Below are 26,019 nucleotides of genomic sequence, written 5' to 3' on the forward strand. Positions count from 1 at the left end.
AGCTGGGACGCTGCACTCCCAGCTCCAAACCAGTCACTGTCTCCCGGCAACTTCTCCTCCCGCCAGCCGCATCGCCGTGCCACCCACACAGACCGGCTCTGCCCCCTCCCGAGGTCAGTTCAGGGGTTTAAGGCTGCGCCCCGTGTTTGCACCATCTCAGGATGCCGTGCTCAGCTCCCCTGAACCCAGTCCAAAGCCCGGCGCCAAGGTTTCCTGACTGGGATGCTGGCTCCAGGTTCCGAAAACAGTCGCTGCTTCCCCGTGGTTGTTTGTTCTCAGTCTCTGTCACTCAGGTCAACTCTTTAAATCTGTGTTTGTTGGTCAGGGTTCGTAGATTGTCACATATGTGATCGATTCACTTGTTTTTCTCAGTCTTTGTTGCAAGAGGGATCCGAGGTAGCATCTACCTAGTCAGCCATCTTGGCTCCCTCCTCCAAGCCTCCCCTTTTTAAGGAAGAAACGTGATTCTTGACAAATCCGTGCCAGACTTCTACAAATCATTAACAATAGCATTTAGCTTTTTATTTTTTTAATTCTACTTTCTTTTATTTTTTAAAAGGGAACTGAACTTCTCAGGAGGAAATCCAGAAATCATTTATTAAAATAGGAACTTCATTGTTTACTTATTTTTTTCATGTTTCCTACTACTGAATGCTAATTCCAGATATCCCCCACTGCAATTGTATCATAAACCCAATCAGACTATATCCTGCACTCACTTTGTGATGATTTTCCATTATTTGGTTTCAGCAACGTCACACATCTAAAACGAGCCAATAAGCTTGCTGTGAGTCAATTTCTTAATTTATTTTTTTAATTTATTTTCTCTCAGAGACATTATCCTAAGTATTCACTGTTTATGAACCCCACTACTATTTCTCTTATTTTAATTTGATACCTGTCAGAGTGAAGTTTTACTCTGTGTCATCTCAGGGCTGACACCAATGAGTCAGAAAACTGACATTAAAAGGTAATATCGAGTAGCTGTTATGAGCATGGAAAATGGAGCTAGAACATTTGCCTTTGCAACTTGATTCTAACGCTTAAGACTTCTATGAGCTTGGGTAATTAATTTATCCTTCATGAGTTGAACTTGGACAATTTATTTACCCTCTCTGAACCTCTATTTTACCATCTAAAATATGTAAATATTAATAGAAGCTACTTCACTGAGCTGTTGTGATGATTAATTAAAACCTGAAGAGCGACTATGACATAACATTCAATACATGTGAGATATTATTACCTGGTAGTGCTCATGACCATCTTAACCTTCTGTTTTAACTTTTTAAAAATATTCATGTGCACATGACAATATAACATGCACTTTTGTCTTCAATGAACTGTTTTTATTCAAATTTCATTGGCTACACAGGGGATTATATTTTGTGAATGAGAACCAGAAAAATTATTTAGACTCTCACTAGCTTCAATAAAATTCTAGAAGTTTAAAAAATAATAATGTATAAAATACTTGGTAAAATTTGAGTAACATGCAACATTTATGTCCATTAGGCAGTGTAATTATATCCTTGCCATATAACATACTTCACTTGAAGTAGAAATTCAGCATGGTGCAAACCATTAGATTATTTCATTTTGGTTCTCACAAGTAGGATCAATGAAAATATAGTGCATAATAAATACTAACCAAAGTTTAGAAAAGCCAAACAAGTGAAAGAGAGGCAGCAAAATTAATCCATCACAAAATATCCTGTTTTCCAAGGAAATATGCACACACACACACACACACACACACAATAAAAATGAACAAATGTTTTCAAAAGTTTTTCATATAGACAAGAAAAAATAATCCATGAAACAAAAACTAATCATTATTAAATAAGAACAACCAGTGGGGGAAGTATTCCAAACCTGGGAGCCTCTACAGTTGGCCTCAAGAAATTCATCTTAATTGGTGTATATACTGATCTAGGTAAAAAGAGTTGATTAAAACAAAGTCAGATGCTGAGCTAAACTTGTGGATTGCTAAATTGTCAAGTATGTTTCATTAACAGACGTATGTGAAGATAAAGGAATTAATGAGAAAAGAGTGGCGCTCCAAGGTCTGGAATGGGGGCATTTGAGCAAATTCAGATAACTGACTACTTGACATCATCACATACACTGAGACCCTTGCAATCAGCCCCAAATCTACTGCACCCGTAAGAAATCTATGAAGGATAAAACACAAGGCAATGACTTACACAAACATACACATACACAAACACAGATGCTGACACTACAAATTTTATTCTACTAGTTAAAAAAACACACCAGTATCATTGTAAATTCACTTTTGTACCTAGTGCTTTTCTCTACTCCCAATCAGCATACCCACTCTCTTTACCCGCTTTCATGATCCCCAACACAGTCTACCATAAAATTTACTAAATTATTGTTTGTAAGGAGCCCTGGTTTTAAAAGCAATCAACTGCTAACTTAAAGGTTGGAAGTTCAAAACCACCAGTAGCTCCATGGGAGAAAGATATGGCAGCCATCTTCCGTGGATATTTAAAGCCTTGGAACCCTATGCAGTGGCTATGAGTTGGAATCAACTTGATAGCTGTGGGTTATTATGTTCATGATCCATCTCCCCCCTTCAAAGAAGGTAAAGGTTTTTACTCCTTTGTTCATCAATGAATTTACAGCACTTAGAAGAGTGACTAGAACATTGAAGGCAATTTATAAATATATGATGTATATATTTGTGCTTGCTATTCCCTATGGAGGAACACAGATGCAGTTTAAAGCTCATGGTGTAACTTATGGGAGCCATGTAGTACATCAAACTGTGGAAAATGTATTGCGAATTTTTTTCAATGTCCTATATAGGGCTTTTATTACAACTTTGTTCCTCAAGCTATAGATCAAGGGATTCAATAAGGGGATCAGCAAGGTGTAAATTATGGAAGCCACTTTATCAGTGTCAAAGGAATGACTGGACTTGGGCTGCACGTACATAAAGATTAAAGTCCCATAGAACACTACCACCACTGTCAGTTGGGATCCACAGGTGGAGAAGGCCTTGTGCCTGCCTTCAGTTGACTTCATCCTGAGAATGGCTACAAGAATGAGTAGGTAAGAAACAAGAACTATTAGGAGGGATGAAATCAAATCAAAAGCTGGTAAGATGAGAATGATCAATTCAATTTCATGTGTCTTTGAGCAGAGTAAAGATAAGGGGAGGCTGTCACAGTAGAAATGTCTGATGACATTGTCATGACAGAAGGATAATTTAAAAATTTTTATGGTGACCAGAAGAGAAACAATAGTGCTGTAGAGATAGGCGATTGACACCAGCACCTGACACACCCTTTGTGACATGATGACTGTGTAGAGAAGAGGGTTACAGATGGCCACATAGCGGTCAGGTCATAAGACATTGCTGACAGAATGAAAATTTCACTAACAATGAACACAAGAAAGAAAGATAGCTGTATAGCACAAAAATAATAGGAGATTGTATTTTTATCCACAACAAAATTGGCTAGCATTTTGGGTCCCACAGTTGTTGAATAACCAAGATCAGTGATAGCCAGGTGTCTGAGAAAAAAGTACATAGGTGTTTGTAGCTTGGGATCTATCTTGGTGAGGATGATGATGCCCAGGTTGCCTACCACTGAGATCATGTAGACGATGAGGAGCAGCCAGAACAACAGAGCCTGCAGCTCTGGGCGTTCTGTGATTCCCCCGTCAGAATGAATCTATTCAGCACTGTTAGATTGTGTTTGTCCATCTTGGTCTATCAGGAAACCTATTCTGGATAGAGACATCAGCATTGTCAATAACTTTTATGCAGTATCATCTGGTAGATTTTTAGTATACAAAGTCAATATACTAAAAGAATAAGATTAATCCAAGCTTTCCAGTATATGTATTTGAAAGTAAACCCACCTCCAACAAATAAAGCATATATACATAGAGCGAGAGAAGGAGAGGGAAAGGGAGAGAGACAAAGAGGGAGAGAAAGAGAGTGCTAAATGATTATCAGTTGGGGAAAATTTGCTCCTTAAAGAACATTTGTCAATGCCTGGGACTCTTTGGGTGTCACAACTAGAAGAAGGGTATTACTTGTATCTAATTTTTGGAGGACTGGGTTTTAGCTAAATATTCTACTGTATACAGGGCGACTTCCCTCAGTAGCAAATTTTCCAGCCCAAAATGTCAATAGGGCCTGTGGAGAGCAGGCTCGCTGAAAACAAACGAAGACGTAAACAACGTATGGAAAAAGGAGATAAAGATGATGATGGAACTTAGAGGACATGAGGAAGTAAACAACATATGAAAAATGGAAATATGGAAGATGAGAGGACAAAAATAACCTTATCAACAGAAGACACTGGTACTCACTAAGTTGTAAACAAGAATTTATCAACACCAACCAAACAGGCTCAAAGAGCTCCAACAAGTACAAAAGAAGGGACATTGAAACTCAACTTTGCTTGGAGTCTTAATCAGAGCCAAATCGGTCATACATTGTGGACTGGGAAGCAGTGGGGCTGCAGCAACTCGCCCGGGCAAGTCCTAGAGACGTTTCCTATCTCATTCATATGTTGAGAACTTGGGTCCAGACGGTTGGGAAGCAGTGGGCTGAAGCAGCTTGCCTGGGCTTACTCTCGACCGTCCTCCTAGTCTAAAACACGTTTCTTGCTGCTCTGCTATCTTGGTCGTACCTTGAGGGTTGAGACTCAGTAGGCTAGGAAGCAGTGGGCTGCAGCAGCTAGCCTGAGCTTACTCTAAGTTCACTCCTGACCTGATACACGTTGCTTCGGGCATACATTGAGAGCAAAGGGATAAAAAGACCTTGTGCTCAAAAGGTGTGATACCGATCCACGAGACATTCTCAGGGATCAAGGCTGATTTCACGTCTGAGCCATTGACGATGGCGTGATCAAGAGTTGGCCTGGACCAGAAAACAACAAGGCTCAACACCGCCCTCATTTGCCATAAGCTTGCTTGCTTTCCCTCTCCTTTCCCCTGGTGAATTGAGATCTCTGGGGTCTGGGGTAGCCAAGAACCTGTGTGCCTATAATATTAAAAACTAATAAAGATATTGTGGAAAGACACAAATCGTTTGGAGTAGTCGTTGGTACCCCCTCCTAAGGACAAGGCCCGTGTTGAGAAACCCTGATATAGATAAACATATAAATATGTGTATAGATACATGAAGCAAAAATGATAAAAGCTAAAAATTTTAGGTGTTATGTGTATTAATGGTTACTAAACTTTCTGTTTGTCATTTGAGAATTATGTAATGACATTCGCAAAATTATAATATATATGTTAATTATTTTATTTAAAAAACTAAAGCTCAAATGTATGTAAACATTCAATATTGCTTACTTCAAAGTATAATCCTGTGAAAGCCCTTTTGCCTCAGAAGGTGCAGACTGAAAAAACACACTTGACATCTACTGAATAGAAAACAACAGTCAAGAAATCAAATGACTTACTGCACTGGGCAAATCTGCTACAAAACATAGATTTAAATGTGTTAAAAAGCAAAGATGTCATTTTGAGGACAAAAGCACACCTGGCAAACCATGACATTTTCAATTGCCTCATATGCATGCGAAAGCTGGACAGTGAATAAAAAAGACCAAAGAATTGATGCCCTTGATTTATGGTTTTGGTACAGAATATTGAATACACCATGAACTGCCAGAAGAATGAATAAACCCGTCTTGGAAGAAATATAACCAGTATGCTTCTTAGAAGCAAGGATGGTGAGACTTCAACTTACATACTTTGGACCTGTTATCAGGAAGGACCAGTCCCCAGAGAAGGACATCGTGCTTGGTAAAGTTGAGGGTAAGGGAAAAGGAGGAAGACCCTCAATGTGATGGATTGACACAGTGGCTGCAACAAAGGACTCAAACATACCAATGATTGTGAGGCTGTCACAGGGCCAAGCAATTTTTTGTTTTGTTTTACATAAGGTTACCACAAGTTGGAGTCAACTCAACGACAGTTGACCACCACAACAACATTTTGAGATGGACTTTTTCACGTCACATGATTCTGTTGAGGTCCATCCGGGCTGTTGTGTGCACCGATAATTCAAAAACCCTGCTGAGCAGTTCTCTGACATACATCGGGTGGGTATGAGTCAGAATTGACTCCACGACAACTGGTTTTATTTTGTTTTTTATTCATATAATTATTTATATAAAGTAAAAATATTATTTTGCCATAGAGTGATGTTTCAAAGATGCTTATGAGCATTTAGCCTCTGACATAAAGGAAGAATATTTGAAAGAGGGGAGGTCCTAGTCTCAAACACTATTAAAAGTAAAGTGCACAGGGAACTGAATCAGAAACCCTAATGTTTTGCAATGACTTTGCCAATGAATGAAGGTGGGTCCCTGCAAATGTCACTGAAACATTCTGGATATTGGTAAAATGTAGAAATAATCTACCTTCTTACCTGCAATGAAGCCTCTGTCTTGACTCTCCCAAGTGCTTGCTTCTTAACATGGCGTGGTGAGAACAATTTAAAGATTTTTTTCTCACCTTTGGAGATTTTCCCTGAGGAGATGCCAAGCAATTTGTTGATTGTCCCTGAAGCTTTGAAAGGTTGTCTGTTAATTATCCAGGAAAATTGGAATTCACCAGCGAGCAGGTTTTTCTTCATACAGTGTTTACGCATGTCTGTATCTATTTCACACAGTCTTACATTTTACTCTGTGTTAATTTCCTGTTTTTACCACACAGGGATCTCGATTAAAATATTGTATCTATAAAACAGAACTGTCAATATTCCTCATTTCTACAGTGGTCTCTTCAAAAGGATGATGAATGGAAGAAGTGCTTAAACACTTTTTTGTTCCATTTTTTTAAAAAAAGACTTGAATAAAAGTCATGCTTTGTGCATATGTGAGGTATCACTTCCTCGTTTGCTGTTGTTATTGTCACTGTTATGGCTATTGTTCAGGATATTTTTTGATTGTTTGTTTTGTTTTGCTTTGGTTTTGACGTAAGGAACAGAAATGTTACCCTTACTTCTCTTTTCATGATCAATTGTCATCATCCGTCTGTTGAGGTTTTTCACTTATGTGTTTTATTTTCCTTTATTATATTTCAGTATTCGCATGTTTTTCCATTCTGTCCAATCCTCATTCCAAAACGTCTTTCTCACCTTCATATGTATTCCGCTGTGCTTGACATATGCTTTACCATAACAATATACCCTTGTAGTGTGATATTTTGTGTGTGATGTTTTACTGTGAATTTATATTTATTGTACTAGAAATCCTTTTGTTGCATTTGTCATTGTAAATATTTGTAATGTATCCATTTGTTACCTTTCTTTTAATTTTTTTTTTGCTTATTTGTCCTATGTAGCAGTGTGTGTGTGTGCGTGCATGTGTATATATATATATAAAATGACTATGATACAGCATTCAGTACATATGCGATATTATTACCTGGTAGTGCTCATGAGGAAACTCTGGTGGTGTAGTGGTTAAGAGCTATGGCTGTTAACCAAAAGGTCAGCAGTTCAGATCCACTAGGTGCTCCTTGGAAACCTTATGGGACATTTCTACTCTGTCTTACACGATCACTGTGAGTCTGAATCCCCTCGACGGCAATGGTTTAATGGGTATGTATGCATATGTATTCACTTGCCTGTTCTTTAACGGAAAGGAGGCATGGTTGTGCAGTGTTCAAAACTCACTGCTAACCAAAAGGTTGTCAGTTTTTACTCCCAAGCCATTCCAGGGAGAAAAGATCTGGCCATCTGCATCCATCAAGATTACAGCCTAGACAACCCTATGAGGCATTTCTACTCTGTTCTACAGGTCACTACAAGTCACAATCTACTCAAAAGCACCTCCTAAACCAAATTTATTTAATGGTAGATTCTTTTTGTTTTTTTGCCTCCAACAGAACATTTTCCGACTTTCTTGCTTTGGAAGTGTCTTCGGGAAAGACCAGTGGCTGGAGGAGAACATCATATTTAGTGAGGCAGAAGGCCAATGAGAATGAGGAAGCCCTTTATGAGATGGATTGACACAGTGGCTGCAACAATGGACTCAAACATGCCAATGATTGTGAGGATAGCACAGGGCCAGGTAACATTTTGTTCTGTTTTCCATAAGGTCGCTGTGAGTTGCAGTCAACTCAGTGTCAGGTAACGACAACAACAACTTCTTGAGATAGATTTTTTTACTTCACATTGATTCTACTGAGGTCCATGCAATCTGTTGTGTGCATCAATAATTTGTTCCTTTTCACTGCTGAGTATTATTTCATGTATGGATTTACTACAGTTCGATTACTCATTCACCCATAGAAGGAGATTTTGGGTTGTTACCAAGTTTTAGCTATTATAAATAGTATTTCTGTGAACATTTGTGGAAGAGTTTTTGGATGAACATAAATTTTTATCTCTCTGGGATAAATGTCTAAGTGTGGGTTGTTTTAATTTTGACAAAGTCCAATTTTTTACTCTTCTTCCATATATTTGCATGCACCAGTAATTCCATAGTTTTTATAATTGAATGATATCCAGTCTTTGGATATACCACAGTTTATTGTTCATTCTCAACTATATGAACATTTGGGTTGGTTCTAGTTTTTGAGTATTACAAATAAAGTTGTTATGGACATTTGTATGCATATCTTTATAAGAAAAAATGCTGTTATTTCTCTTGAGTATATATGAGAAAAATGGCTAAATAATATGGTAAAACCAAGTTCAGCTTTTTAAGACCCTGATGTTTAAAAAAATTATTTTTGAAGTATTTACAGAGTTTTAATTTTCCACTGGCAACATATGAGAGTTCTGATTCCTTCACATACTTACCAACTATCTGATATTCTAACAGATGTGTAGAGTTGTGTCACTAATGTTTTCACTTGAAATTTATCAGTGATCATTGAATTCAACGTTTTTATGTGCTTATTTGCCAACTGTATATGTTCCGTGGGTAAGTTGTTGTTTGTTTTTATGGCCATGTTTGTGGACTGTTTCATTTCTTTTCTTTCCTTCTTTTTTTTTCTGTTTTTTGATTTTTGAGACCTCTGCATATATCATGGGAACAAACCATTATGAGATATGTTCTTTGAAAATATTATCTCCCAGAATATAACTTGTTTTTGCACAACAGTCTTTTTGAAGAGCAGAAGTTTTAATGTTTGATGTGGCTAAACTTTTTTATGGATTTTGCTTTTGGTGTTAGGTCTATGAAATCTCCAAATAAATCTATAGGGTCAACGAAGGCCCACTTAAAATCCAAACAGGTTTTTTTTTTTTTGTTTTAATAAGCTGAAAGTATATTCATAAAAATACATTAAATTACCTTTTTAGCTCTATAAATGTAATGTAGGCACTATTAGATTTTTTACATAAAAAAATCATGCCTCCTATCATTAAGAAAAGTTTCCCTTCTTCCTTTCCAATCTGGATGCTTTCTACTTATTTATTTAATTTTTTATTGCCTTATTGTGTTGCCTAGAATATCCACTAAAATATCAAACCTATGTGGTAAGAGTGGATTTACTTGTTTTGTTCATGGTCTTCCTGAGAATGTATTCAATCTTTCATACCATGTGTGATGGTAGCTGTAGGTTGTTCATGGGTGCCCACTATTAGTTTGATAATGTTCCATTTTAATACCAGTTTACTCTAAGTTCTATCACAACTATTGGAAACTTTAAATGTTCCTCTGTATCTATTCATATGGTATTATCTTTCATTTATAATTTCTTATAATGTTTAATGTCAGTAATTTATTTTTTTAACGTAGAACTACATGCATTCCTGGAACACACCTAATTTGGTGTGTTATTGTCTTCACATCATCAGATTCAATTTCATAAATTTTTCTTTGGATTTTACACGTATGTATTCTGTTATTTTCTTTTAATGTTCTGTTCTGAGTTTGATATGACAGTTAAAGGTATCCTCATGTACAAAATGCAAATATACCCTTTTCTTCAGTTTTGGTGGAAGATTTTGTATAGAATAGGCTACTTCTTTTTTCCCTAAACACTTAATAGAATTTCCAGTCAAATCACTTGGACCTGATTGAGGATGCAGAGCACTTTAAATGAGATTTCCATTTCAATACTCTCTTTATTAGTGACTCTTTTTTTTTTTTTTTTTTTTCCTCATGCATTTTCTAGTCTCTACATACATGGACTATATCATACCCCTCCTTGTATGGTGCTAAATTAAAACCTAGATTGCATCTTTTTTTTTTTTTTAGACAACCTTAGTGTATTTAAATTTTAATTTTGCTTTTTTATTACAAATGTTTTGTTAATAATAAAGGAATAAAAATAAGAAAATATGTATGGAAAATTAGCAGGGAATATGGGGCAACTATGTCTAGAAAAAAACACATAGCTGCTGTCAGATAGATCTTGGCTAAAAGCAAAGAATACCAGAAATATTTTTTACCTGTTTTTTATTGATTATACAAAAGCATTCGACCATGTGAATCATAACAAATTATTGACAACATTGAGAATAATGGGAATTCCAGAACACTTTATTGTGCTTATGAGGAACCTGTATCTAGGTCAAAAGGCAATCGTTAGAACAGAACAAGGGGATAATGTGTGGTTTAAAGTCAGGTAAGGTGTGCATCAGGGTTGTATCTTTCACCATACCTATATAATCTGTATGCTAAGAAATTATCCCAGAACCTGGACTTTACGAAGAATGCAAAATCAGGTTCAGAAGAAGACTTATTAACAACCTGTGTTATGCAGATGACCCACAACCTTGCTTGCTGAGAGTGAAGAGGACTTGAAGCACTTACTGATGAAAATCAAAGACCATAACCTCATTATAGATTACACCTCAACTTAAAGGAAACAAAAATCCTCACAACTGGACCAATAGACATCATGATAAATGGAGAAAATATTGAAGTTGTCAAAGATTTCATTTTACTTGGATCCACATTCAACACCCATGGAAGCAGCAGTCAAGAAATCAAAAGACAAGTTGCATTGGGAAAATTTGCTGCAAAATACCTCACTAAAGTGTTGAAAAGTGAAGATGTTACCTTGAAGACTAAGGTGCCCTGACCCAAGGCTTGGTGTTTTCAGTTGCCTCATATGCATGTTAAAGCTGGGTGATGAATAAGACCAAAGAATTGATGGCTTTGAATTGTGGTGTTGTCAAAGAATATTGAATATACCATGGACTGCCAAAAGAACAAATATAGCTCTGAAGAATACAACCACAATGCTCCTTAGAAGCAAGAAGGGCGAGATTACATCTCATATACTTTGGACCTGTTATCGGGACAGGTCAGTTCGGGGAGAAAGATGTCATGCTTGGTACAGTAGAGTGTCAGCAAGAAAGAGGAAGACCCTCAAGGAGATGAATTGACAACAGTGGCTGCAACAATGGGCTCAAGCATAACAACTATTGTGAGGATGGCACAGTACCTGGCAGTGTTTCCTTCTGTTGTACATAGGGTCACTATGAGTCAAAACCAACTCGACAGCACCTAACAACAGTAACATGTGCAGAAACAATGGTAAATATATAAAATACTACAAATCACACCTTACTCACTGGAAACACAGCATAGTTCAAACCATGGGATTATCTTCTTTTGCTTCTTCCAAGTAGAATAATCAAAACAACGAAATCAAACCATAAATCACTCAAAATATAGTGCACACTCATATTACCCAAATTTGAGAGAACTGGCTAAAAAAAACCACAAGGCAAATGACCTAAGTCATCATACCATAGACTTCTTCTGCAAGGATACCTTAAACAGTTAGATAATGTCTTCTAAATAAGAGTAACTATTGCTTTCTAGAGAGATAAGGATAAAAATCTATGGGACAAAAGCATGCAATTAGGAAGCAGTATCAGTCTGGGAGAGAAAAAAATGAAAAAAAAACTGGAAACTTCTGTGGCTGACTTCAATAAATTTATCTTAACTGGTATATCTAATGATACAGACAAAATGGGCTGATTTAGAAAAAACCAGGTACTGATCTGGTCTTGTCAAATATAACTATATTTTGTTACTTTTTATATTACTGTTATAATAATAATAAAAATAATAACAAAGTAAACAGACTCTAAGGGCTCATATATGAAAGTAAAGGCACTGATGATGAAAGAGATGAATTTCAAAGTTTAGAAAGTGAACATTTGAGCAAATTCAGATGACTGAGTACTTCAGATCATCCCACCATACTGAGTCTTCTTCCAATTATAATTAGCCACCCCGAGGCAGAGAATGAGCACAAAACAGAAGATATGCAGACACTAACACACACACATGTGCACACACACATGCATACACATGTACACACACATACAAACACAGGAATACACTCACACGCACATATACACAAGCATGCACATACATAGATGCACACACATATGCACACACATACACGTATACATGCCAAACACACACATACACATACGCACACATACACTTTCTACAATTTTTTTTTTCTTCTAAATGAGGAAAACAACAGGTACTTGGAATTCTTCCTATTTACTACTGTTTCCCCGTCCCACTGAGCATATATATTTACCCTTATTTGTTTTTTTTTAAATCACCACCTAACAACTTCTAATATCCTATACAATTTCTTAATTATTATGCTTATAATGCATCTCTCCTGTTTAAGGAAGACAACATTTTTTATAGTTCTATTTCTTAATCTATTTACAGCTTTTAGTAGAGATTGTAGTAGAAGGCAACATGGAAATATATGTTGAACTTATCTGTACTTTTGTGCTTGCTATCCCCTCTGGAGGCACACAGAAAACAGTTTAAAGCCCATAATGTAATTTATATGAATCATATGGTATAGCAAACTTTGAGTAAATATATTACATAATTGTCCCAAAGTCCTATGTAAGGCATACTTTACATCTTTATTCCTCAAACTATAGATCAAGGGATTCAACATGGGGATAATCAGCGTGTAAAATACGGAAGCCACTTTATCAGTGTCAAAGGAGGAACTGGACTTGGGCTGCATGTATATAAAGATTAAAGTCCCAAAGAACACTACCACCACTGTCAGGTGGGATCCACAGGTGGAGAAGGCCTTGTGCCTGCCCTCAGCTGACTTCATCTTGAAAATGGCTGCAAGGATGAGCAGGTAAGAAACAAGAACTATTAGGAAGGATGAAATTAAATCAAAAACTGCTAAGATGAGAATGATCAATTTGATTTCATGTGTGTTTGAGCAGAGCAAAGACAACAAGGGGAGAGCATCACAGTAGAAATGCCTGATGACATTGTAGCCACAGAAGGATAAATTAAAAATCTTTATGGTGAGGAGAAGGGAAACAAATGTGCCGTAGAGATAGGGAATCACCACCAGCACACAACATATCCTTTGTGACATGATGACTGTGTAGAGCAGAGGGTTACAGACGGCCACATAGCGGTCATATGACATTGCTGACAGAATAAATAGTTCACTAGTCATGAACAATATAAAAATAGATAGCTGTATAGCACAAAAATAATAGGAGATTGTATTTTCATGCACAACAAAATTTACCAACATTTTGGGCCCCACAGCTGTTGAGTAACCAAGATCAGTGATAGCCAGGTGTCTGAGAAAAAAGTACATGGGTGTTTGTAGACTAGAGTCCATCTTGGTGAGGATGACTATGCCCAAGTTGCCCACCACTGAAATCATGTATATGATGAGGAACAGTCCAAACAATGGAGGCTGCAGTTCTGGGCGGTCTGTGACTCCCGTCAGAATGAATTCATTCAGCACTGTTAGATTGTGTTTGTCCATCTAGGTCTATCAGGAAACCTATTCTGGATAGAGACATAAGCATCGTCAATAGATTTAACATAGTCTTATCCGGTGGATTTTTAGTATACAAATACAGTATGAATAATATAAATCCAATCTTTACCTATTAGGATATTTGAATATATACCCAACTCCCACAAATTTTACACACACACACATTATACATTAATGGATAGGTTGATAGATGAAACAGAAACAGATCAACTGTTAAACTATTGGGTGTTAGATACATGGGTATTTAGTAGACTCTTCTTAAAACTTTTTTCTTTTTCATATACCTAAAAAAAATGTGAAAATATTTGAACACTTTACTTCAAAACTTTATCTTACACAAACTCATGATTGTAGTTGGTTCAGGAAGGAACAATCAAGATAGTAGATGAGTTTTAGACAGATATATAATTGATCACAACGGGGATTATTTGTCTTTATAGATGAAAATATTCCTTTATATGTTTTATTCTGTGCTATACCTCCATTTGTAAGATATACAAAGTGGTATTTTGGGCAAATAACATAAGTTATATGAACCTGTTTATCCCCACCTGAAAAATCATATTCCAACACTTTCTTGCAGGATTCTTATGAAGGATACATGAGAATTAAATGCTTCAATGTGTCTTCGTTACCTGAAAATAACTCTAAAATTGTGTGTGTTTAGAATAATTTATCTATCTGACTATCTATCCATCCTTCCACCCATCCGCCCATCCATTGATCCATCCATTTATCTGTCTGTCTGTCTGTATATCTATCTATCATGTATTTGTCTATCATCATCATCATCTTTTTTTTAGGTGTTGACAGTAATTACTCGGAATGATTTTTTGCTGTTGTTAATTGTTTTGATCTTTAAGATATTTATAGGTAAGTTCTTCTGGACTGTGACTTAAGTTCTTTGTCACCATTTTCACAGTGATTAGGTTCATTATGGTTCCATCTTTGTAAGTGACCCCAGCCCCACATTTCCATAACACCTGTTCTATGACTGAAGTGTCTAAAAGTGCCATTCTTTAGATGTCTTTCTTTGTTAGCCTACTTAAAATAATTTTTCCACCAATTGAGCATTTGTATTATAACTGACACATTCTAAGACTTTTGTAACATATCAGATATATGGAGTTTTCTGATGGAGAAACCTAGGATATATGAGGAAATCTGAACAAATAGTGAAACATTGATGTCATAAACTCTACCTTGTAAAAAAAAAAATTCTCTACTTTTTATCAAGGAAAAAAATTTAAAAAATCACCATATGGCACAATAGCATAGGAGAAAAAGAAAATATACTGGTGGTGACATATATGTGAATTATTGGAAGTTATTTAATATCTGTCTGAACATGAAGCAACTTCCATTTAACATTAGAACTTCTATGTGCCATGCGATATCACAAATCAATTTAATTATAATCTCAAAAAAATGTAACTGAATTTACCACGGACATTTTAAAAATATAAGAGTAGCCCTATAGATTAAGATAACAGAATTGTTGGTTTAAAATTTTGTGATGATCACTTCTTCCTAACTATGTATGTGTGTCTATCTACCTACCTATCTGTCTATCATCCATCTATCTCTATCGTCTATCATCTATCTATCATCTATCTCTCTCTCTCTCTCTTATCTATCATCTATCTGTGTATCCATCTACCTATCATCTATCTTTCTATCTAACTTGCATATATGTACTCCTGAACACTATAAGCAGAGCAGTCTCTGAGTAAACTACTAGCAAACAAATGCAGACATTAAAAGTCATAGCATTAAATTATAAAAGTGAATACATGAAGTCCACATTTATCTCATATAAAACTTATCAGGGATAATGATGGAAAGCAGACAGAACTGAATCAAAATTCTTAATATTTTGCTGTGGCTTTGACATTGATTAAAATGGAGTCCTAAAAACTGTCACCAAAACATTCTAGATATTAGTAAAACATGGCACTGCATAAAAAATTATGCCTTTTACCTGTAATGAATCTGTTTTGACATGCTGTGTGCTTCTTAACATGGCATAGAGAAAACAATTTATAGCTTTCTCTCAGCCCTTGAGGATCTCCCTGAGGAAATATCAAACAATGTGTTCATTATGTCTGAAGCACTAGAAAGCTTAAGAAAATATCTAGGGTGTCTGTTAATTTTCTAAACTATTTGTATTCACCAAGGAGTAGGTTGCTTTTAGATACATTTATTAATTTAACTCAGTTAACTTTCAGATTGTCCTACCCAGGGACCTTGATTAAAAAAAGTTACCTTTGGTACAGGCCGGTCAATATTTCCCTATTTCAACAATGTTCTCAAGTGAAATAAAATTAGTACATTTCATATATATGTTATATATGTTTTTGCCATTATATTTCTGTTATTATTATTTTTTTTTAATTTGGAGACAAGTATTAGCTGCTTCACTCCTCTTTTCATTGCAAATTATCTGTTTAAGGCTCCACTCTTATTTTACTTTATTAAGATACTCAATTTTATTAGCATGACACATAATGAGAAGAAAGAGTGGCAAATATCTACTAATAATTAGAACATGAAGTGCATTAAGTACGAATCTCTGAGAAATTAAAATTGTAAAAAATGAAACATAAAACAGAAAGACGGATATCCTAGGTTCATTGAGCTGAAATGGACTGGTATTGTCCATTTTGACTTGGACAATCTTATGGTCTACTACACCAGGAATGAAAAATTGAAGAGGAATAGCATCACACTCATTCTCAAAAAAGAAAATTTCAAGATTTATCCAGAAGTACAATGCTCTCAGTGATAGAATATATCCATACTCCAACAAGGGAAACCAGTTAATATGACGATTATTCAAATTTACCCACCAAGCGCTAATGCCAAAGATAAAGAAATTAAAGATTCTACCAACTTATGAAGTATGAAAATAATCAAAATTGCAATCAAGATGTATTGATAATTATTGGTTATTAGAATGTGAAAGTTGGAAACAAAGAAGGATTGATAGTTGGAAAATAGGGCCTTGGTGTTAGAAACAATGTCAAGCATCGCATGTTCGAATATTGTAAAACCAACAAATTCTTCATTATAAATAACTTTTTTGAACAACAGAAATGAGGCTATACACGTGGAACTCCCCAGACGGAAAATACCGCAATCAAATCAACTGTATCTGTGATAATAGACAATGAAGAAGCTCAATATCATCAGTCAGAGCAAGGGCAGGAGCCAAGTGCAGGAGAGACCAACAATTACTCATATGCAAGTTCAAGATGAAGCTGAAGAAAATTAGAGCAAAACATGAACTTGAGTACATCCAGCCTGAATTTAGAGACCATCTCAGGAATATATTTGACACAGTGAACACCAATGACCAAAGTTTAGACAAATATGGAATGACTTCAAGGACATCATACATGAGCAAAGCAAAAGGTCATTAAAAAAAAAAAATAGAAAAGAGGAAAAAAAAAAGAGTTCAGAGGAGACTCTGAAAATTGCACTTGAATGTAGAGTAGCTAAAGCAAATGGAAGAAATAATGAAGTTAAAAACTGAACTGAAGATTTCAAAGGTTGGATTTAGAAGACAAATAAATTATTATAATGAAACGTGCCAAGATCTGGAGTTGGAAAACCAAAAAGAAAGAACACATCAACACATCTCAAAATGAAAGAACTGAAGAAAAAATTCAGGCCATGTAAGTATTGTTTATATCTCAATAAAAGGCTTTAAAAAACAAATGTAACAAGAAAAAGCCAATTTATCTGACTTCTAGATGTGAACTAAGAGATTTATCTATGTATAAAGGACTTTAAATGTGTAGAATCCCTGCTTACTCCTTTTTTTTTTCAGTAGGTATTAAATGTCTTTATGGGTAAAAAAAAAAAAAAAGAAACAAAGAAAATTTAATGACTTTGTAAAAAATAAAGCCTTGAAAATATCTTCATATTTTCTTTATCAATTATTTTTAAAATAAGTTAACAAGGAGGCAGAACCAAGATGGCGGAATAGACAGACGTTTCCGGCGAGCCCTCTTTACAAAAAAGACTCCCCCCAAAAAGTGAAATGAGTATATTTATGACAAGCTAGGAGCCCTGAGCATCAAAGGCAAGCTTAGAAAATGAACTGAGAGGCAGGGAGATGAAGAGACAGTTCAGAAGCAGAGAGGAGTTACCAGACCTGAATTGCCAGGAGCTCTCAGGCACCATTCCTGGGATTGGCGGCGGCAGGCTGGTACTAGCTTTTGGCTGCAGTTTCCTCAGGGAGAAGCACCTAGCCACACAGCCTACTCACAACTCTGGAACCAGAGAAGAATGGCGCTCTCGGCAAAAGCTAAGCACTTGAGTATATTTTAACACACCCCAGCCCCCTCCCAAGCTGGCTTCAGATGCTGACTTCCCCGGGCCTGAGATAGGCCCTGTTGTGTGCCTAGTGCCATCCTCCTGGCCTTTGAGAAGGAATAATTTGCAATTGGGTGAAAAGATACCTTGCCAGCTCTGCTAACCAGGAGAGCTCACGACAGGAGCGGCTATGTCCAGGCATAAACAGTCCATGGACTTTGAGCACCTTCCCCCTCTGCATGGGCCTGTATGGGCCTACTTCAGGAGAATGAGCCCTTGTTGGCAGAATCCAACCATTTCAGCTGTGCAGCAGAGAGGTGGGTGTTTGATATTTGACATCTGAGAGCTTCCCACCACAGAAATCATCAGATCAAAAGGAATAACATACAATTCAGGGATATCCTTCAACCCAAAGGGGGAAAAAAAAAAAAAAGTGTAATCCTCAACAAAATTCTAGCCAATAGAATTCAACAACATGTCCAAAAAATAATTCACCATGACCGAGCGGGATTCATACCAGGTATGCACGGATGGTTCAACATTAGAAAAACAACTAATGTAATCCATCATATATATAAAAGACAAGAATCACATGATTTTATCAATTGATGCAGAAAAGGCATTTGACAAAGTTTAACACTCACTCATGATAAAAACTCTCAGCAAAATAGGAACAGAAGGAAAATTCCTCAACATAATAAAGGGCATTTATACAAAGCCAATAGCCAACATCATCCTGAATGGAGAGAGCCTGAAAGCATTCCACCTGAGATCAGGAACCAGACAATGATGCCCTTTATCACCACTCTTATTCAACATTGTGCTGGAAGTCCTAGCCAGAGCAATTAGGTTAGATAAAGAAATAAAGGGCATCCAAATTGGCAAGGAAGAAGTAAAAGTATCTCTATTTGTAGATGACATGACCTTATACACAGAAAACTCTACGGAATCCTCCAGAACACTACTAAAACTAATAGAAGAGTTCAGCAGAGTATCGAGATACAAGATAAACATACAAAAATCAGTTGGCTTCCTCTCCATCAACAAAAAGAACATTGAAGAGGAATTTTGCTTCGAAGCTCATGAGGGATATAGGTCTGTAATTTTCTTTAAATGAATCACAGATTATTTCATATTCTAACTGTAATAATGTTTAACTCGTATACTCCAGCTCCTCAGCTAGTGTTTTCTTTTTTTTCTCTCTCTTTCTCTGTCTCATTTTCAGGAGCTCCTTCAATGAAAAACTATGTAGGTGGATGTTTACATCAAATATGGCAATACTCAATATATTGCACATTTTCAGCTGGTTCTTTACATCTTAGTCTACATGAATGGCAAAGCCTACAAGACCATGGTGCTCAACTGTCACAATTGCTTATGGATCTTCTGCCTCTCTGCACTGTATCATTTGGAAATGCTTTTCTCATGCACGCAATGAAACACTTAATAAGGAAAAGGATCACCCAAAATTAGCTCAAGAAAGAGGCTTTAATTTATTAAAAAAAAAAAAAGTCCAGTAGCAGGGCCTGATGGCTCTCATTTGTTCAGTAGTTTAGCAACATCAAAGTTAATAAGTTTACGAACCTCTCGTGTTTAAATTATACTCCAAAAAAAAGAAAATTGAAGCTTATGCTGCAATAAAGTCCATGAAGCAGAAGATGATGGGGAATAAGTCTTCTCCTTACGGACCTCCCTTTTTAATGAAGTAACATCAATCTTGAAAAGCCCCCAGCAGACTTCTACAAATCATTACTAATAGTGATTTAGCTTTTTCTCCCTCTCTCTCCTTTTTTTTTTATTCTACTTCTATCTTAATTTTTAAAAGGTGACTGAACTTCTCAAGGCAGAAAGCCACAAATACAGCTGCTAAGCAAAAGTTCAGCATTTTGAATGTGCCAGACTCTCCTTGGAATCTATGGGGCAGCTCTACTCTATCTTATGGGTCACTGTGAGTCAGAATCCACTGGACAGTAACAGGGTTTTGTTTTGTTTAGTGCTCATGACCATTACAGCCTTCTAAGTGCTTTAACATTTTAGAAATATTTATGCTCACATGACAATATAGCATGCACATTTTTAAAATTCCAATGGACTATTTTTATTCAAGTTTCATTGGCTACACAGGGAATTTTATTTCATGATCATGGACCAAGAAAATAATGTAGACTTTTGAAGTTTCAGTAAAATCCTAGAAATTTTAAAATAATAACAACAAAAAAGTGGAAAAATTCGAGGGGTAATGTGCTCCGGCTTTGTCCATTAGACTAAATACCTGTATCCTTACCACATAAAAGATCTTACTTAAATTAGAAATACAACATGATGCAAACCATAGGACTATCTCATTTTGTCTCTCACAAGTAGGGTAGATAAAAGTCAATGAAAATAAAATGCATAATAAATATTGACCAAAGTTTAGGAAAGCCAAACCAATGAGAGGTAATAAACTTAACTCACCGTAGAATACCCTGTTACCCAAGGAAATATGCAGAAAGTAATTGAAAAAATATTTTAAAAAGTTGTGGATATAGGTAAGAAAGGACAGCCCATTAAACAAAAAAGATAATTATTAACTAAGAACAACCAGTGGGGAATGGACTCCAAACTGGGGATCTTCTATGGTTGGCCTCAAGAAATTTATCTTAATTGGTGTATATTCTGACCTAGACAAAAACAAGTCAGATGCAGAGTTGAACCTTTGAATTGGTAAATTGCAAGGTATGTTGTGTTAACAGATTTATATGTGAAAGTAAAGGCATTAATGAGTAAAGAGTGGAGCTCCAAGGTCTGCAATGGGGACATTTGATTAAATTTACACAACTGAATACTTTAAATCATCATGTACTCCAAGACTCCTTGCCACCTGGCCCTGATCTAATTTAGCCCTCAGAAGACCATGAAGACGAAAACAGAAGGCAAGAGCTTACACACACACACACACACACACACACACACATAAACACAAATGCTGACACAGCAAAGTTTATTCTAATATTAAAAAAAAAACAATCATTGTAACTCCACTTCTGTACCTAGTACATTTTCCCATTCCAACTCAGGATATCCACTCTCCTTGCCTGATTTCATGGTTCCCAACACATTCTTCTGGAGCCCTGGTGCTGCCACGGTTAAGAGCTCAGCTGCTTACCAAAAGGTCAGCAATTCAAACCCACCACCCACTCCTTGGAAACCCTATGGGGCAGTTCTACTCTGTCTTTTAGGGTCACTGTGAGTCATAATTGACTCAGGGACAATGGCTTTGCTATTTTTTTAACACATTATCAAAAAAACAAACAAACGAAGAAAAAATGCACTGCTGTTGAGTTGATTCCGACTCACAGCAACACTACAGGACAGAGTAGAATGGCCCCCTAGGGTTTCCAAGCCTGTAAATCTTTAGGGAAGCACATTACCACAACTTTTTCCCAAGGAGAGATGGGTGGTTTGAACCACTGACCTTTCAGTTAGCAGTCAAGCACTTTAACCACTGAGCCACCAGGGTACCAACACATTCTACTGTACTATAAATTGTTCTTAATTATTGTTTGTGACCCATCACTCTTCTTCAATGAAGGCAACGGTTTGTACTCTTTTGTTCATCAGTGCACTTTAAAGAGTGACTGGCACATAGAAGGCAATTTATAAATGTGTTTTGAATATATTTGTGCCCGCTATTCCCTATGGAGGCACACAGACAAGGTTTGAAGCCCATGATGTAATTTATAGTAACCACATGATCCATCAAAGTATGGAACAGATATTACATATTTTTTTCCATATTCTATGTAGGGCATATTTTATGTCTTTGTTCCTCAAGCTATAAATCAAGGGATTCAACATGGGAATAACCAGAGTGCAAAATATGGAAGCCACTTTATCAGTGTCAAAGGAATGACTGGACTTGGGCTGCATGTATATAAAGATTAAAGTCCCATAGAACACGACCACCACGGTCAGGTGGTATCCACAGGTGGAGAAGGCCTTGTGCCTGCCCTCAGCTGAGTTCATCCTGTGAATGGCTACAAAAACAAGTAGGTAAGCTACAAGAACTATTAGGAGGGATGAAATCAAATCAAAAGTTGATAAGATGAGAATAATCAGTTCAATTTCATGTGTGTTTGAGCAGACCAAAGAGAACAAGGGGGGAATGTCACAGTAGAAATGACTGTTGACATTGTAGCCACAGAAGGATAAACTAAAAATCTTTATGCTGATGAGAAAAGAAACATATGTGCTGTAGAGATAGGTGATTGCTACCAGCACCCAACATGCCCTTTGTGACATGATGACTGTGTAGAGCAGAGGGTTACAGATGGCCACATAGCAGTCGTAAGACATTGCTGACAGAATGAAAAGCTCACTAGTTATGAACACAATAAAGAAAGCTAGCTGTGTAGCACAAAAATAATAGGAGATAGTGTTCTCGTTCACAATAAAATTGACTAACATTTTGGGTCCCACAGCTGTTGAATAACCAAGATCAGTGATAGCCAGGTGTCTGAGGAAAAAGTACATGGGAGTTTGTAGCTTGGAGTCGATCTTGGTGAGGATGATGATGCCCACGTTGCCCACCACTGAGATCATGTAAACGATGAGGAACAGCCCGAACAATGGAGCCTGCAGCTCTGGGCGGTCTGTGATTCCCGTCAGAATGAATTCGTTCAGCACTGTTAGATTGTGTTTCTCCATCTAGGTCTACCAGAAAACCTGTTCTGGGTAGAGACATCAGCATTGTCAATAGCTTTTATGTAGTAGCATCTGGTGGATTTTTAGCACACAAAGGCAATATGCTAAATGAATAAGATAATTTCAAACCCTCCAATACAGTTATTTGAAATTAATCCCACCTCCCTCAAATAAAGCATAGGCACATGAAGATAGAAAGAGAGAGAAGGAAAGAGGGAAAGAAAAAGAAATCTAACTTGTTATCAGCTGGATAAAATTTGCTCCCCAAAGAACATTTATCAATCATGAGACATTTTGTATGTCGCAACTAGGAGAAGGGTACTACTCGTATCTAATGGGAACCTGGGATGTTACTAAAGTTTCTGCTACATGCAGGGTAACTCCACACGATAAGAAAATTTCTGATCCAAAATGTCACTACAGCAGAAGTTGAGAAACCCTGATATAAACATAGAGATAGAGATAGACACAGATAAGGACATAGCTGTAAGTGTAGGTGAACATGTATACGTAGACATGGGTGGCTAACCAAAAGTTTGGCTGTTCGAAGCCACCAGCCAATCCTTAAAAACCTTGTGAGACAGTTCTAATCTTTTCTATAGGGTTGTTATGAGTCAGAATCTACTCGATACCAATGGGGGGTGGGTGAGGGGAGGGACATATATATTATGGACACAAACCATTTATGAGATATACTATTGGAAAATATTATCTCCCAGAATATGACTTGTTTTTATACAAGTGTCTTTTGAAGAGCAGAAGTTTAATATTTCCTGTTGTCAAACTTTTTATGAATTTTGTTTTTGGTGTTATAGCTACGAAATCTCCAAATGTATCTATAGAATCAATGAAAACCTACTTAAAATCCAAAAAAACTGTTGCTTTTTTAAAAATAAAATTAAAAGCTGAGAATAAATTCACAAATAAATGCTAGGTTAATTTTTTAGTTCTATGACTGTACTGTAGGCTCTATTAGATTTTTTACATGAAAAATCATGTCATCTATCAATAATTAAAGTTATCCTCCTTCTTTTCCAATCTGGATGCTTTCTATTCATTTATTTAATTCTTTATTGCCTTATTGTGTGGCCTAGAACAGCCACTAAATGTGGAATAGATTTGGTGAGAGTAGATTTACTTGTTTTGATCCTGGTCTTACTGGGAATGTATTCAGTCTTTCAAACCATGTGTGATGGTAGCTGTAGGTTGTTCACAGGTGCCCTGTATCAGCTTGAGGAAGCTCCATTTTAATACTAGATTGGTTAAGGTTTTATCACAATTATTGGTACTTTTAAAATGCTTCTCTACATCTACTGTATGGCTTTCTTGGCATTTTTATTTGTAATTATGCTGAGTGTCAATAATTGATTTTTTAACGCAAAACTATCCACACATTTCTGAAGCATGCCTGTTTGGTGTACTATTGTCTTTACATATTACCAGACTCAGTTTCTTAATTTTTACTTTAGATTTTTCACATATGTGCTCTGCTGTTTTCTTTTAATGCCTTTGTCCACCTTTGGTATCAGAGTAAAGCTATCATCATATAAAAAAAAAAAATTCAAAATACCCCTCTCTTCAGTTTTGTAGAAGAGTTTGTGTACAATTGGTTAATTCTTTTTCCCTAAAAGCTTATCAGAATTTCCCAATCCAGCCACTTGGAATGATTGGGAATGGGGTGTGTTTTAAATTTCCATTTTGATATCCTGTCTTTATAAATGATGTTTTTTTCTCATGTGTTTTCTAGTCTCTACATACATGGAAATGTATCATAACCTACGTAGTAGGGTCCTAACCTCAAACCCAGATTGGATTATGCAGGAAAATTAGGAGGGAATATGGAGCAACTATGTCCAGAAATCATGGCAAATATATAAAATGCTACATATTACACCTCTCTCACTAGAAACACAGCATAGCCCAACCATGGGTTACCTCCTTATGCTTCTTCCAAGCAGAGTAATCGAAATGATGAATTCAAACAACAGATACTGATCGAACTAAAGTTCACACTCATATTCATCAAGTTTAAGAAAATCCAGCCAAACAAAAAGAAGGCAACAAACCTAACTCTTCCTACAATAGACCTCTTATGCCAGGGCACATAAACAATTAGAAAATGACTTCTAAACAAGAGTAATTGTTCTTTTCTAGAGAGATAAGGATAACAATCTCTGAGACAAAAGCATGGAAATAGGAAGCAATATTAATCCGGGACAGAAAAAATGAAAAAACCTGGGAACTTCTGTGGCTGACCTCAGAAATTTACCTTAACAGGTATACCCACTGACACAGATCAAATGGGCTAACTTAGTGAAAACCAGATACCGAGCTGATCTCATTGAATCTAAGTTTATTTTTTTACTGTTTATACTAATATTACAGTATAATTTTTAGTAATAGCAGAAATAAAAACAAAGTAAACAGACTCTAAGGGCTCAAATATGAAAGTAGAGGCAGGGTTTAGAAAGTGGTCATTTGAGCGAATTCAAATGACTGAGTACTTTAAATCAACCCACCACACTGAGCCTTCTTGTAATCAGAATTAGCTACCCAGGGCAGAAGGTCAGCAATAAAACAGAAAGTTTGTGGAAGTGCTCACGTGGGCACGAGCACATACACACTTTCTCCTTTTTTTTTTTTCCACTAGGTGAGGAAAACAGCATGTACTTGGAAATCTTCCTGTGTCTATTACAGTTTCACTATTCCACTGAAGATATTCAATTTTCTTTTTTTAAAATCTAACACCCCCATCACATTCTAATATACTATCAACTTTCTTAATTATTATGCTTATAATGCATTGCTCCTGCTCCAGGAAGGCAACGGTTTGTACTGTTTCATTTATTAATCTACTTACAGCTCTTAATAGAGTGACAGGTAGAAGGCGATCTAGAAATATATGTTGAACTTATCTGTGTGTTTTGTGCTTGCTATTCCCTCTGGAGGCACTCAGAAAAAAGTTTAAAACCCAAATGTAAATTACATGAATCATATGTTAGAGTGAACTTTGACAAAATATATTGCATAATCGTCCTAAAGCCCTATGTAAGGCATATTTTACATCTTTATTCCACAAACTGTAGATCAAGGGATTCAACATGGGGATCACCAGGGTGTAAAATATGGAAGCCACTTTATCAGTGTCAAAGGAATGACTGGACGTAGGCTGCAGATACATAAAGATTAAAGTCCCAAAGAACACTACCCCACAGTCAGGTGGGATCCACAGGTGGA

General features: G+C 36.4%; 2 protein-coding genes and 1 pseudogene across 2 annotated transcripts; all 3 read right to left on the minus strand.

The window, feature by feature from the left end:
* Positions 1-2,781: 2,781 nt before the first annotated feature.
* LOC135232111 (olfactory receptor 8K3-like) lies at positions 2,782-3,632 on the minus strand (annotated as a pseudogene).
* A 9,089-nt stretch (positions 3,633-12,721) lies between these two features.
* LOC135231928 (olfactory receptor 8K3-like) lies at positions 12,722-14,955 on the minus strand. Its single transcript, XM_064289146.1, has one exon. The coding sequence runs from the start codon at positions 13,759-13,761 to the stop codon at positions 12,742-12,744; it is 1,020 nt and encodes a 339-aa protein (XP_064145216.1). The 5' UTR covers positions 13,762-14,955; the 3' UTR covers positions 12,722-12,741.
* Positions 14,956-21,837: 6,882 nt separating this feature from the next.
* On the minus strand, positions 21,838-23,210 carry LOC100665767 (olfactory receptor 8K3-like). Its single transcript, XM_003423200.3, has one exon. It carries the CDS (start codon positions 22,783-22,785, stop codon positions 21,838-21,840), a length of 948 nt encoding a protein of 315 aa, XP_003423248.2. The 5' UTR covers positions 22,786-23,210.
* Positions 23,211-26,019: the final 2,809 nt, after the last annotated feature.

Source organism: Loxodonta africana, chromosome 7 (genome assembly GCF_030014295.1).
Source record: "Loxodonta africana isolate mLoxAfr1 chromosome 7, mLoxAfr1.hap2, whole genome shotgun sequence".
Classification (NCBI taxonomy): Eukaryota; Metazoa; Chordata; class Mammalia; order Proboscidea; family Elephantidae; genus Loxodonta; species Loxodonta africana.